This window comes from Oncorhynchus tshawytscha, linkage group LG16 (assembly GCF_018296145.1).
Source record: "Oncorhynchus tshawytscha isolate Ot180627B linkage group LG16, Otsh_v2.0, whole genome shotgun sequence".
Lineage (NCBI taxonomy): Eukaryota > Metazoa > Chordata > Actinopteri > Salmoniformes > Salmonidae > Oncorhynchus > Oncorhynchus tshawytscha.
In genome coordinates this window covers 55,120,184-55,135,865 of record NC_056444.1, presented here as the reverse complement: position 1 = coordinate 55,135,865, position 15,682 = coordinate 55,120,184, and the positions used below count along the sequence as shown (strand labels likewise).

Below are 15,682 nucleotides of genomic sequence, written 5' to 3'. Positions count from 1 at the left end.
TTATTACTACCGAGTTTCCTTCTTAAAAAAGCCCATTCTAAATTATATTGTCACCAGGTCATCTAACTCAGGCATTTCAACGTTGAAATGATACGAAGGAATGTGTAGTTTCGGTGGAGAAAGTTGTGTGTTAGTTGTGGGGGTACCCATGGGGCTGGAGATCAGAGGTGTCCGTTGAGAGAAAGTCATGTTGAGGTTGCTAGGGTCAGGTAGTACAGGATGTGTCGTATGCTGAAGCAGTGTAGAGAGAGGTAGAGGAAGATGGGTACAGGGTGAGGATCAATGTGAGTCGGCAGAGACTAATAGAGAGAGTGACCGGAAGAAGAAGCGGTGTGGCAAATATCAAATCGTTGCGCTTTGCCTTGTTGGCCACCAAGCGTCATGATGAGTTTAAAGCGAAAGGGAAACACAAGGTTGAGCCACACACAGCGGAGCAGATAGAGAGAGGAGAGACGTCCCTGCGAAGGTAAGATAACAGAAGACAAACCTGCTGAGAAACCGAATATAATTTCTATACGATAACACGTCTACTAGTTTTGTGAAATTAAATGTTATGGTCAATATGTCCCCTCCCGTCTTATCTTCTAGTTGTCTCTTGGGCTAGTTACGTTACAGTAGTACCAGCCAGGCATCAATGACTAACTATCAGTTGTAGTGTAGCCAGTTATCTAAGTGATATTTTCCCACTTTTACGCTGTGCTATTTTAGCTAGCTACCTTGGTTGAAGCTATGCCATCTAACCTTAGCTAGATTAAGCTAGCTACCTGGCTGTGGTTTAAAAAAAAAAGAAATGCATATACAATGTACTTTGGTGTGGAATTTAGTACGTTTTGTTTGCTAGCTAACATTACTAGTTACGTTCTGATTGGGTTTGCGGAACTAGTTAACGTTACCTGGCAGCAGTAAACTGCTAGGCTAGTTAGCAAGCTGTCTTTAATGCCACAACAACACAGGCTAGTTATATACCGCTAACTATCCAAGCGTGTTCCCTCAACTCCACGATGTAGATGACTACATCACATCAATAGACATACAAACGTGTGCAAAGTCAAAAATGGGTTTTGTTGGCTTGGTCAAAGATACTGATAACTAGCCGGGTGGACTGGTTGTAGGCTGGTCTCTTAGCTAGCTAACGTTACCTAACTAGACACGCTTACCTTGTTGTGACAAGTTTGATAGTGTTGGTTAACTTGGATGGTATTTTACTTAAGCTATTTAGCCAATTGTCATTCATATGTGATGAAGCTCTCCACTTTGTACTTGTCATTGAGCTAGCCAATAACTCTAAACGGCTTGCTGTTACCTAGCTAGCTATTTACATGCAGCTAAAGTTAACGAATGCATCTATCCAGGGCAGACAGTCAACCTAAACCAGACTAGCTAGCTAACTAGTTAGCTAGTAGATTCATAGCTATTTCTGGCTTAGCTAGCTACACGACAGACTTGCAGCTGGCTAGCCTATTTTATTTGTATATATTAAGTAGCTATTTGTGAGTAAGGCATGCTTGAGTTGTTTGCATGTCTTGTAGGACTTTCTAAACCGCTTGGACAGACGAGGTGACGTATCCTTTCTGCACAGTTTACACTCCATGATTGTGCACACAGCCTACCCGTCTGAGTCACAGTAATGCGCACCAGAGTTGGGTGCACGAAGTTGATTTACACACCATCATTTTAACTGCTCTGTCACAATATTATTGACCAGGCTTTATTGTAGTACTATACACATGGCGACTTTAATTCTCGTTTTATAGGACACCAGTCATTCCTTTTAATGACATTTTTCAGTGCCAAACGGAATGTCTGACAGAATTGAATTACCCTGACCTTCTAGCATCGGCAAGAGACAAATCAAGGGCTTTGTATATGCTTGGAGCTCATAGCCAAATGGCAGACTCTTTCCACGTGCCCATCCTCATGCTACCTCAAGGGTACAGTGTCCCTGTTGCTCAGCCATGTAGAATGCGCTGAGTGGACATTGAGTTACAGTACAATGACTGAAAGAGACCAATTGTCTTTAACTCTTCATGGCACCTTGATTTAGAAAGAGTTGGTCTCAGCACTTTGAAAATGTTGTAGTGAAAGTTTAGAAGCAAAGTTATGACCCAGTGAAAGTGTTTGCAAGGGTATGCCTATAGGCTGGTGTATGTGAATGAAAACCAGCACAATTACAAGGACTATGAAGACTACAACTTCCTTTGGATTTGAAGTTAATCATGCCAGTGTACGCCTATTTGCAGTTCTTTCTGTCTATCATGGTTGGCAACAGGTGGCTGACGGGCTAAAACCGGCCTACAAGTGAGCCTTTTTGGTTGAGAAAAAAATAAAATCACCAGGAATTCAGCAAAAATGACCAATTTAGGATTTATTTTCCCAAATATTATCTAAAATAAAATTGTCAATGTAAAGGGTAATCAAAAAAACACATCAGGATATTATTTTTGATGATATAGGTATAGTTTTGACAAGATCACAGTATTGTTTTTGCGCTAGTTGACTGTACCTGCACTAAAACTCTAAAAGTTTTTTTTTTCATAGCTTGTTCTCAATCTTTTTTAAGTAGGGAGCCAATTTGTTTTCAGCACTTATTTCCCTGACAAAATTCATTTTCTCATGTTCTCTCATCCTTCTGCAGCAGACATATGGTGATCAATATGTTTGGAACATCAAATCGCAATAAAATCACAGTATCAAATCGCAATAGATATAGAATCGCGATACATTTAGTATCGGCACCTAAGTATTGTGACTCGTATCCTGAGGTCGGGGTAAAGTCCCCCTTTCCTGTGCATCCCTTAGGTAACCATGGCAATGATGGGCCAGAGTTCCTGCTCCTCGATGAGTAACCACACCAAGGAGCGCGTGACCATGGCCAAAGTAACCCTGGAGAACTTCTACAGCAACCTTATCGCCCAACATGAGGAGAGAGAGATGAGGTAGGCCTCCGACTGCACACGCATTCATCCAGTCTGGGCTGAGCCAATGGGCAACGTTCTACCAATGCTTTCCACCGACAGCCATCTTTTCCAATTTCTCTATTGCTACATTCTTCTTATGCCTTATGACATTCAAGGTGGCGGTTGCTAACTTTGGTATTTGTGCTTTATGAATGTGTTGGCTGATGATTTAGACTAAGAAATGGTGGCCACTGCATTATATCTGTAGAAGATATTCACATTTTAACAGTAGCTTTTCCCTCCCCTGTCATTTTTATTTTTTATATTGGGCTGATGACACTTGTCTGTCTTGCTTGGTAGGCCTCTATGCTCTTTCTAATGCAAATTGTCTGCTGTCTTTCATGTTACCTCCCTGGCTCTCTTTGATGGAAACCACACCCTGTCTGTGTGCGCTCTAGCACACTGAGGTCATTTCAGTTTCGAGATAAAACAACTGATGTGTGAAGAATGAATGTGGCACTGACTGGGGCTTTTTTACTTTTTTAAAATTTATAAATTGTGATCTTGGAAAAAGTAGGCAGAGGTTGAGTGCAATAAACCAGAACGTTTCATAAATTCTTGACATGATTTCAAAGTGTATGTAAAGGACCATTTCTGTTCAAACACTGTCACCTGAGTAATGATCAAACAAGCAGCTGATGGTGGAGACATGACAGTTGGCTACTGTCAAGTAGCGGTCTGAGTCGGTTTCGCCCTCATGGCCACAGGAGGACCTTGTTTGTGTCAACTTCAAGAGGAAACTGATAAACGGTGAACATGACACAGTGGCACCAATCCAACCCCTACTAGCACATAGCCCTATTAATATCACTGGCAACCAAAGGTTACGCGGTGGTCTCTTATCTCAGCGGCTTCAGAGCAGAGAAGGAAATGACACTACTAATATGTAAGTCCCTGGGTCACATTCATTAGTGCACACCGTAGCAAATAATTTTGCAACGGAACACTAAAACAAGCAATTCTTATGTTCTGTGTTGTTCCTAGTGAATATGACCCTTATGTTGTGGTGATGGGGTTGGTCCATAGAAAGCATGTGGGCATAAGGACCGAACGACACCTGTCTGTTTTTCTGGAAGGATACTACTCAATGACGCAATAAACTCTTAGTCCCTTAAACATTTTGCTAGATGAGCCAGTGAGGGTTACTCTTTCTCTCAAGGTAGAGATGTGTGGCTGTGTTTATATGGTGCACTTAATTGGTGTTAAAGGAGAATAATTATGTGGCTCAGCTGGAACCACTCTCAAAGCAGTGTCAGTTCTTGAACAAAGTATCAATCCAACACATTAGTTGAATGAAAGTGAATTATTTTTGCATTTCTGTTCCAGGCAGCAAAAGTTGGAAAAGGTGATGGACCAAGAGGGCTTGGTTGATGAAGAGGTGAGGTGTACTCGCGCACACACCCGGGTTTCCGTTATGAAAATGTGTTGCCGGACATTTGACCGGGAACATTTAAATAAAATGACAGTACATTTTAAAAATGTACTGGACCCATATGCATTGAGTGCATCACTTTTTATCAGGGCGTCCACCCTCGGTGACAAATCATATTTAGGATATGGGAATTCATATTAACAGAACATGCAAGTCTAGGTTGCAATGGTGTGCCGTCCTTACTGAATTCTGATGTGCACTTTGAACATGTTAGAATTTACTTTTCCTTAGCCAAAACGATGAGTAACTAACAGCAAAATCACTAGCCAATGTCAATCTACTACAGTACAAATGTTTAGGCTACATATTGTTTTGGTCAGCTTATTGAGAAATGGTCTATTCCAAACACACTGGGACAGTCATGTGACGATCGATCCTAAATTCATACAACAAGTAGACCTAGGCTACATAAAAAAAAAAAAACTTAAAGCTATGAGTCTGATGCAACAGATCAGAACATTTAGCTTAATGTTGAATAACTATTTCTTCACATAAGCGCAGCAATGCGGGCAATGCAGTAGACTCCAGTCGAATGGTAGTTCCATAATGCAATTAGCGGGAAAACAATTAAGTATATGTTTTCAAAATGCATACTGCCTCCAGCTCATTGCAAAGTGATGTGACGTGCTGATGAAGCCTGCCTTCCATTGCCATTTGATGCCGTGTTCAAAACAACTCAAATCAGGCTTCAGTGCATTCAAGACAACTGGGAATAAAAACGAGTTCCGACTGGGGTGGAAATCATTTTGAATAGTCTTCAACTCGTAGTTCCAACTCTGGAATCGGGCCTCTTTCTAGCGCTCCGATTTTCCGACCTGAAGATCACTGACATGATTTGACCACATATTTTCGAATTTCCAGTTGTCTTGAAAGCACCACAAGATGCTGCGCTTACGCTGTCTGGCAGATTTCCCACTCAAAGGCTCTCTGCTGTACGCATGTGATAAGGTAACGAATATGCTGTACACACGGGCAAATAACCTATAGACTTTTAAGCATCACCAGTCAAATGTATTTCCATCAATGAATAGGCTAAAAAGCATTATTTCACAATGGGATTTATTTTCCTTCTCCTGGACAATTGGCTGGTGCCAATTTGATCTGCTTTCAATATATTTTTCAGACAAAAGCCGGCTAATGGAAACCCTGACAGACAACAAACCTTTTGACACTAACCATTGCCCCCTCTACCTGTGCAGAAGTGTATCCGGCGTTCTCAGCACGCCAGGAAAGAGACCGACTTCCTGCGTCTCAAACGAACCCGTCTGGGCCTGGAGGACTTTGAGTCCCTCAAGGTGATTGGCCGAGGAGCTTTTGGAGAGGTAGGCATCATCCCTTTTGTATAAACGTCTTTTATGTAGCCTTGCAGAGTTTCAGCTTATTATTCAATACACTATTGGCACGTTCTGGTCCTCTTTGTCCCCAGGTGCGTCTGGTGCAGAAAAAGGACACGGGCCATGTGTACGCTATGAAGATCCTCCGTAAGGCTGACATGCTGGAGAAGGAACAGGTGAGAAGGAAGGAGTAGGGGAGGTATACATCGATGGCCAGCAATTTCTCTCAAATATCCAAAGCAGTGTCTTTGATACAAACATGAGTGCCTGTCATGCAATTGAGAAAATAAATGTATGGTGCCGTGTGTGTATTCGTAGGTGGGTCACATCCGTGCCGAGCGAGACATTCTGGTGGAGGCAGACAGCCTGTGGGTGGTCAAGATGTTCTACAGCTTCCAGGACAAGATGAACCTCTACCTCATCATGGAGTTCCTGCCTGGTGGTACGACCCCCTCCCCCTCCCCGAAAACCTGAACCGTCTCCACACTAAGGCACTATTGTCTAGTGAGCAACTCCCAGATTAGCGAGTCTTGCATGTGTATTTAGACCTTGGGGCTTGTATTCATAGTGTTTCAGAGTAGGCATGCTTACTCGACTCAGCCAAAACTCGGCACTCCTAATCTGAGACACTTTGTGAATACGATCCCAGTAATGAGAAGCAATGTTGCAGAAAGACCCGTTTTGTATAGAATAAGCAACCTGCCATTGTCCAAAATGCACGGAATTGTTTAACACATTTCTATCTGAAATTCCACCAAAACAAACTAATGCCTCACTGAATACGCCTCAAAGTCCAGTTGCAATGTGGTGATTTTTAACATGCCGCTGCCCTCTACAGGTGACATGATGACCCTGCTCATGAAGAAGGATACTCTGACTGAGGAGTCCACTCAGTTCTACATCGCTGAGACAGTGATAGCCATCGACTCCATCCACCAACTAGGCTTCATCCACAGAGACATCAAACCTGACAACCTGCTACTAGACTCCAGGGTGAGTTTGAGCACGGACTTGGAGACACACATATGAGCTCAGACTGGTGGTTTGGATAAGGTGAATTTGACCCAGTTGTGCACAAGGCACCAAACTGAAGAAAACAGACTAAACTTCTCCAATAAGAAATGCTTGTTTTCATTTTGTGGTGCAGAAAGTTTTTGCTTTGGTGTGCAATAATGAATATGATCCTGTACTGAAGGTGCCTTTTGATTGTTCCAGGGCCATGTGAAGCTGTCTGACTTTGGTTTATGCACGGGTCTGAAGAGGGCCCATCGTACGGAGTTCTACAAGAACCTCAACCACAGCCTCCCCAGTGACTTCAGTAAGCAAAGTCAGGCATCTCCAATCAATCCATTACTTTACATACTAACACCCTGTATCACTTTGTTTGCAAACATTCAAATGACAATGATGAAATATTTGGGTTACGATGGAGTAAAACAGATGCACTAAGCTCAAAATGAATTTATAAATTCTATTAATTAGAAATGTATTTGAACAGTAGGAAATGTCCCAGATTGAGCCTTTTTAATGTTTCTCTACAAACCTGGTTCTGATTTCAAATGTGCTTTTTAAAAAAATATTATATAAAAGGTGTTTTTAAAAAAAGTATTGTTGCATTTACCAGTGTGTACATATTTGTTGTTGCATGTTTACAATCCTTACTAACAAAGTTATTGAATATATCCTGATTGTAAATCACTGGATTAGAGCTGATAAATGACAAGGCAAAAACAGGTTTTTAGAAAGGTTTGCAAATGTCTAAAAAAAAATATCTTAAATATCACGTTTTACATAAGTATTCAGACCCTTTACTCAGTATTTTGTTGAAGCACCTTTTGCAGCGATTACAGCCTTGTCTTTGGAATGGCGCTACAAGCTTGGCACACCTGTATTTGGGAGAAACTTCCCATTCTTCTCTGCAGATCCCCCTCAAGCTCTTTCAGGTTGGATGGGGAGTGTTTCTATACCGCTATTTTCAGGTCTCTCCAGAGATGTTCGATCGGGTTCAAGGCCGGTCTCTGGCTGGGCCACTCAAGGACATTCAGAGACTTGTCCCGAAGCCACTCCTACTTTGTCTTGGCTGTATGCTTAGGGTTGTTGTCCTGTTGGAAGGTGACCCTTCACCCCAGTCTGCTGTCCTGAGAGCTCTGAAGCAGGTCTTAATCAAGGATCTCTCTGTACTTTGCTCCGTTCATCTTTGCTTCGATCCTGACTAGTCTCCCAGTCCCTGCCGCTTAAAAACATCCCCTCAGCATGATGCTAGCACCAGGTTTCCTCCAGACATGACGCCTGGCATTCAAGCCAAAGAGGTCAATCTTGGATTCATTAGACCAGAGAATCTTGTTTTTCAAGGTCTGAGAATCCTTTTGGTGCTTTTTGGCAAACTCCAAGCGGGCTGTCATGGCTACCGTCTGGCCACTCTACCACACGTCTGGCCACTCCTCCAACTTTGGAGCTCGTTCAATGACCATTGGGTTCTTGGTCACCTCCCTTGCTCAGTTTTGCCGGGCGGCCAGCTCTAGGAAGAGTCTTGGTGGTTCCAAACTTCTTCAATTTTAAGAATGTTGGAGGCAGCTGTGATTTTTGGGGACCTTCAATGCTGCAGAAATGTTTTGGTACCCTTCCCCAGATCTGTGCCTCGACACAATCCTGTCTCGGAGCTCTACGGACAATCCCTTCGACCTCATGGCTTGGTTTTTGCTCTGACATGCGCTGTGAACTGTGGGACCTTATATAGACAGGCGTGTGCCTTTCCAAAGCATATCCAATCAATTGAATTCACCTAAGGTGGACTCCAAACAAGTTGTATAAATATCTTAAGGATGATCAATGGAAACAGGATGCACCTGAGCTTAAATTCAGGTCTCATAGCAAAGGGTCTGAATACTTATTTACATAAGGTTTTTCTGACTTTTTATACATAATAACAAAGCGAACAGTTTTTTTTTTATGGGGTATTGTGTAGATTTAGGACGTTTATTTAAAAAAAAATTAAGTTATCCATTTTAGAAAGACTAACGTAAAGTGTAGGTCTGAATACTTTCCGAATGCACTGTATCTTAACCTGGTGAATTAAACCGGTTGAACCACTATGTAAGTTGCGTCATTTTATAGAACTGTTAATTTTTCTTTACAGCATTCAATAACATGAACTCAAAGAGGAAAGCAGAGACATGGAAGAGGAACAGGAGACAGCTGGTGAGAAAATAAAGCTAGATGGAAAGGCAGCATATTCTACACAGACACACTTGTATTGGTGTGGTCTTATAGTCACATTTATACAATACTATGAAGCCTTGAATCAAGTTTTTTTTAAAGTTTTTTTGCTCTCTCCCTTTAGGCCTTCTCTACTGTGGGCACCCCTGACTACATCGCCCCAGAAGTCTTCATGCAGAACGGATACAACAAGCTCTGTGATTGGTGGAGCCTGGGAGTCATCATGTATGAGATGCTGATAGGTGAGATCTCATTGACATGTTCTACTTGGAGCCTCCTCAAAGCCATTGATGGTAGTATTTGGAAATTGTCTTTCAAACATACACTACATGACCAAAAATCTGTGTACACCTGCTCGTCGAACATCTCATTCCAAAATCATGGGCATTCATATGGAGTCGGTCCCCCCCCCTTTGCTGCTATAACAGCCTCCACTCTTCTGGGAAGGCTTTCCACTAGATGTTGGAACATTGCTGCAGGGACTTGCTTCTATTCAGGCACAACAGCATTAGTGAGGTCGGGCACTGATTTTGGGCGATTAGGCCTGTGTCGCAGTCGGTGTTCTATTTCATCCCAAAGGTGTTCGATGGGTTTGAGGTCGGGGCTCTGTGCAGGCCAGTCAAGTTTGCCACACTGATCTCGACAAACCATTTCTGTGTGGACCTCGCTTGCTGCATGGGTGCATTGTCATGCTGTAACAGGAAAGGGCCTTCCTCAAACTTTTGCCGCAAAGTTGGAAGCACAGAATGTCATTGTAGTTTCAGAAGGGAAATCTTAACGCTAAGGGGCCTAGCCTGAACCATGAAAAACAGCTCCAGACCATTATTCCTCCTCCACCAAACTTTACAGTTGGCACTGTCCATTGGGGCAAGTAGCGTTCTCCTCGCATTCGCCAAACCCCGATTCGTCCGTCGGAATGCCAGATGGTGAAGTTTGATTCAGCACTCCTGAGAATGTGTTTTCACTGCTCCAGTGGCAGCGAGGTTTACACTACTCCAGCCGATGCTTGGCTTTTCGCATGATGATCTTAGGCTTGTGTTCGGCTACTCGGCCATGGAACGCCACTTCATGATGCTCCCGACGAACACTTATTGTGCTGACGTTGCTTCCAGAGGCAGTTTGGAACTCAGTAGGGAGTGTTGCAACCGAGGGCGGGATATTTTTACACTCTTCAGCACTTGGCGGTCCCGTTCTGTGGGCTTGTGTGGCCTACCACTTTGCGGCTGAGCTGTTGTTGCTACTTCACAATAACAGCACTTACAGTTGATCGGCGCAGCTCTAGCACAGCAGAAATTTGACCAACTGACTTGTTGGAAAGGTGGCATCCTATGACGGTGCCACGTTTAAAGTCACTGAGCACTTCAGTAAGTCCATTCTACTGCCAATGATTGTCTATGGAGATTGCATGGCTGTATGCTTGATTTTTATACACCTGTCAGCAGTAGGTGTGGCTGAAACCGCCAAAGGGGTGTCCACATACTTTGTGTCTAATATAGTGCATATTATGAATGTCACAAAATTATGCCATTCCTATGCATTTGGCCATGCCTAGCTTATGTGTTGATCGCTTGTGTGTATTATGCTCCAGGCTATCCCCCGTTCTGCTCGGAGACCCCCCAGGAGACCTACAGGAAGGTGATGAACTGGCGGGAAACGCTGACCTTTCCCCCGGAAGTGCCCATCTCCGAGAAGGCCAAGGACCTCATCCTCAGGTTTTGCTGTGAAGAGGAGCACAGGATTGGAGCGACGGGGGTGGAGGACATCAAGGGCAACGCCTTCTTCGAAGGGGTGGACTACGACCACATCAGGTAGGAGGGCTTAAAAGAATAGTTCACTTTTCTTTTCTTTTTTCTTTGTGTGTGCAGACCTGCCAACATGCATACATTTTGTATACCATGCATGCAATTTGAGGTCAAAGTACTCTGGTATGAAAAACTACCCTATAATATGTAAAAAATAGTCATGTTGTGTTTTTTGACGTTGGAGTGGAGTCAGTACTTGGGTGAGAACATGGAGATCTGAAACCAGCTCATATAGGCCAAGTTCAGTTGTTTCATATTCCAAACAGCCTACTGTAAGCTAGACTACTACATTCCACCAGTAATTGAAATATTCAAAAATATCTCCCCAAACAAAATTAGACAGTTTACATTTTTGTAGGGGCTAACCACATAAAGACACCTATTTAATTAGAATAATCATTACCCCTAAATTTGACCAAGAAAAATATGGAAGTGTCATTAAGACCCACAATTTAATTTTCAAACCCAAAACCTCTGTGTTGGCTACATTTTTAAAAATCCATTTAAGACTCTAGGTTTCAGAAAATGGCAGTTACATGTTTTCAAATGCGAAATTCTCCAACTTTAAGTTGACTGCCCCCCCCGGAACTCTCCCATATCCTGTCAAAAAAAAGCCCTGATTGTACATATACTTTCTAAAATGTTGATCTAGTTAGACTTATGGGTACTTAGCTACTGAAGAGCAGCCATCTGTACAGCCTACTATTCCTATGGAGGCAGTCTTCTGCCAACATCATTATTAGGCAAAACATGAATTAGCATGTTCCTATTATTTGAGCATTGTAGTTGTGTGTGCTGTGAATTGGTACTTGTAAAAATGATTCAAGGTTGACCGGTCTTTATATTTTCATCCAAACAATAAAAAATAAAAAGTTTATTAGCTGGTTATTTACCAACCTCCATTAATATCCTGGCTAGCATTTTCTGACATTGTAGCGGTGCATTTAAAAAAACGGGTGGGAACAGTCCCTTTGTAAAACGAGTCCCGTGTTGTCCCTACAGAGAGAGGCCCGCTGCCATTCCCATCCAGATCAAAAGCATCGACGACACGTCCAACTTTGACGAGTTCCCAGACTCCGATATCCTCCAGCCAACGGGTACGTTGCTTATTGTCACAACACCAGTGGCTGTCAGTAGTCATAGATCGACAGGATCATGTTCATTAGGTCCCTCCCCGTTTTTTTGGTTCCTTCTGTTCTGTTTGGTTCCTAGAGTAAACATTTTCCCTTGCAAAATGTTTTGCAATAGTCTGCGACTAATGAATACACCCATGGTAGTCCCTCCCAGGTTGTCAGTTCTTTCATTTGGTACCTTTTTATCCTTTACTTTTCCTCCTCAGCTGCCCCTGTGGTGTCTAACCATTCTGAGGCAGACCTGAAGAACAAGGACTGGGTCTTCATCAACTACACCTACAAGCGCTTCGAGGGCCTCACAGCCCGAGGGACCATCCCCTCCTACATGAAGACAGGGAAGAGATGAATAATTTCTTTGTTCACTCACTCACTCTACCTGCCCCTCAGACTGGCATTCAAAAGGAATACACCATGGAGCCCACTGACCACTCCTCTAGCTCCAAAAGACACTAAATTAACCTTGTTTTGGGCCCTTCCTGCTGAAGGACGTTCCTCCTTCCCTTGCATGGGACTTGAAGGGCTCTGTGTAGAGAAGTGTGGCCTACTCCAACTCTAGTCTGTGTCGATCAAAAAAAAAAAAGCCAGTATAGTGCTGGAAGATAAGGACGGTGTTCCCATTATACTGTCTGCAAGCTCAATTCTTCATGGAATAATTGTTTTTCTATATGGAAACTCACATGCTGTTCCACCCCAGTATTTAATTTCCCATAGCTTTTTTTCAAGTGGGATCCACCAAAGAGCAGTCTTGGAGATGTTATTTCCTTAGTTTGGGGAACATCTCTCAGATCTCCACTAGCATCGGTCCAACTCGGCCAAGACTGATTCTCTATGCTTCATTATTCCACAGGAACGAACCAAGATACCAGCATAACAGGTCACCCTTGGGGCCAGAGCCTGTTGTCACACCAGCGGACCACACTCAACCGGCTATACCCGCATTCCGTCACTTCTCCCGTCATAAACGGGCTTTGAGGTCTTAGCGGAGCGGCCAATTATCAAGGGCCTGGGATCCAATATGCCTCGCTTTTCTGTCAAAGGGCAAGCTTTTCTCTCTTCAGTCCTTTTTCAACAAGAGAAAAATGCTCCACACACAATCAAATTCTCCATCCTTTAGAAATTAGGTCCCCCTATTAAAACTATTAGAAATGGAGTGTCATTTGATGGGAACTAATGAGTTTTTGGTAAGCTCTCTGAAGCATCTTGGGTGCTAGGCCTTCCGACAGGTTGCCTGTTGCAACAAGGCAACTCTTAACCAAAGAGATTATTATTTTAGGGTTTCAATGTAATTGCTTTGTCCCCATGTAATTGTCACTTCAATACCATCAATGGTAGAGCTGTTTTTATACATGGATTTATGCAAGTGTTTATAGCAATATAATCACCTCTCTGGAATATGATTCCATTTGAAATGGAACTACACCTCCCAGAAGCCCACTTGTTTAGATTCATTCTTGATTTGACAATCATCCACTTTTGAAGGGTAGCATTCATGTTGTCCTGAGTTTTTATTATTTGCCAATAACTTTTTCTGGATATGCATATCCTTTAGCTGGAGCGCAAAGTCAAATGCAAAAATGTGCATGTACTGACCATTTCTTTTGGTTTACTTTTCAATTGACCTTTTTGTGGTAGGGGAGCTAGAAGTAAGGCCAAGACATCAATCTTCTGTTTGTTCTCTCTTTCCTTGTCATTAAAAAAACAACTTCCTGACCATTGGTCTGTAGGGGCTTGGTAGGTGAAGTGGCAGGCAGGGCAAGTTGGTTCAGTGGAGCTGGAAGGAACGGGGAATAGAAAAGGAGCACCTTTTTAGATTGAGGGACTCTGTCTCTGTGTACTCTGACCCCCAGGTTCGGATCATTCACGTCACCTTTCACTTGTCTTGTCTATAGTTTCCTCTTGCTGTCGCTTGTTTTTTTTTCTTAGCAACTGAGCTTTGAGTAACAATTTTAAACATTTCATTTGTCTCAAGTTTTGTCAAGGATATGTCACCTGGAAGTTCCTTACTTTTCAAGAGGTGTGAGGGAGAAACTCTGACCTTAATTCTACCCAGGGCTATATGTGACTGTCCTTAAAACAAAATCCCAAATGCTGTGTCATTTGAATCGAATGTAATCCCCAAGGTGTAGTGGCAGATTAATTTCATGCCATGTTAATTCCAAAATGCTGAATGGAATGTAGCCACAGCCACCATTAGTGGTAGGTTTCTGTCACTCAGGGAAGATGTCATCTGGTCTTTTCTTAAATCCCTGTATGGTGTTCTGGGTAGTTTAGAGTACTTGCTGAAATTTAATAGCCAGATTATTTATTTTTTACAACTGAGCGACAGCTGATTCGAGACTGGTCTCTAATCATTTTACTGATGCTTGATGTCCAAATGATTCTGTAATGCTGGGTTTAAAAACTATTTGGGCGGATGAGGTAGGAATGTGCATATGACTTTTTAAATGATTGTATTGTTTAATTTATGCTGCTTGGTGTGTGTGATTTGCTTGTCTTCAGAGGAATGGTTGATATGCTCAGTAAAAATGAGATGTTTGATTAACCCACACTGATAACCTCAAGTTATTTTCTAGATGTCACCCAACGGTGTGTATGCTGTTCTTTTTCCCCAGGCATTCAGTGTGTGTGCCAGTCAAAAGTTTGGACACCTACTTATTCAAAAGTTTTTTTTCTTTATTTTTTTACAATTTTCTACATTGTAGAATAGTAGTGACAGCATCAAAACTATGAAATAACACACGAAATTATGTAGTAACCAAAAAATGAGATTCTTCAATATAGACATTCTTTGCCTTGATGACAGCTTTGCAGTCTTGGCTCAACCAGCTTCAACTGTAATGCTTTTCCAACAGACTTGAAGGAGTTCCCACATGCTGAGCACCTTTCGGCTGCTTTTCCTTCACTCTGCGATCCAACTCATCCCAAACCATCTCAATTGGGTTGAATTCAGCTGATTGTGGAGGCCAGGTCATCTGACGCAGCACTCCATCACACTCCTTGGTCAAATAGCCCTTACACAGCCTGGAGGTCCATTGTCCTGTTGAAAAACAAATTATAGTTCCACTAAGTCCAAACCAGATGGGATGGTGTATTGCTGCAGAATGCTGTGGTAGCCATGCTGGTTAAGTGTGCCTTGAATTCTAAATTAGTGTCACCGGTAAAGCACCATCACACTTACTCCGTGCTTCACGGTGGGAACCACACATGTGGAGATCATCTGTTCACCTACTCTGTGTCTCAAAGACACTGCGGTTAGAACCAAAAATCTCACATTTGGACTTCCACCGGTCTAATGTCTATTGCTCGTGTTTTCCCAAGCAAGTCTTCTTTTTGGTGTCCTTTTTAGTAGTGGTTTCTTTACAGCAATTTGACCATGAAGGCCTGATTCACGCAGTTTAGATGTCTGTTACTTGAACTCTGAAGCATTTTTTGGGCTGCGATCTGAGTGAGTGGTGAAGCTGGTAACTAATGAACGTATCCTCTGCAGCAGTTAACTCTGGGTCTTCCTTTCCTGTGGCGGTCCTCCGAGCCAATTTCATCACAGCGTTTGATGTTTTTTTTTCTCAACTGCACTTGAAGAAACGTTCAAAATTCTTGGTGTTCTGTATTGACTGACCTTCATGTCTTAAAGTAATTATGGACTGTTTCTCCTTGCTTATTTGAGCTGTTCTTGCCATAATATGGACTTGGTCTTTTACCAAATAGGGCTATCTTCTGTATACCACCCCTACTTTGTCACAACTGATTGGTTCAAACGCATTAAGGAAAGAAATTCCACAAATGTACTTTAACGATGCACACCTGCGAA

General features: G+C 42.6%; 1 protein-coding gene across 2 annotated transcripts; it reads left to right on the top strand.

Moving 5' to 3' along the window:
* Positions 1 to 295: 295 nt before the first annotated feature.
* LOC112215941 (serine/threonine-protein kinase 38) lies at positions 296 to 14,416 on the top strand. Of its 2 annotated transcripts, none has more exons than XM_024375453.2 (13): positions 296 to 466; positions 2,800 to 2,936; positions 4,284 to 4,335; positions 5,589 to 5,711; positions 5,816 to 5,899; positions 6,042 to 6,165; positions 6,562 to 6,716; positions 6,939 to 7,041; positions 8,860 to 8,921; positions 9,064 to 9,181; positions 10,528 to 10,747; positions 11,744 to 11,838; positions 12,081 to 14,416. In XM_024375453.2, the coding sequence occupies exons 2-13, from the start codon at positions 2,806 to 2,808 to the stop codon at positions 12,218 to 12,220; spliced, it is 1,407 nt and encodes a 468-aa protein (XP_024231221.1). In that variant the 5' UTR covers positions 296 to 466; positions 2,800 to 2,805; the 3' UTR covers positions 12,221 to 14,416. The 2 variants fall into 2 exon arrangements, with proteins under 2 accessions (XP_024231221.1, XP_024231220.1); XM_024375452.2 differs by having other exon boundaries at positions 6,939 to 7,050.
* The last annotated feature ends 1,266 nt before the right edge of the window (positions 14,417 to 15,682 follow it).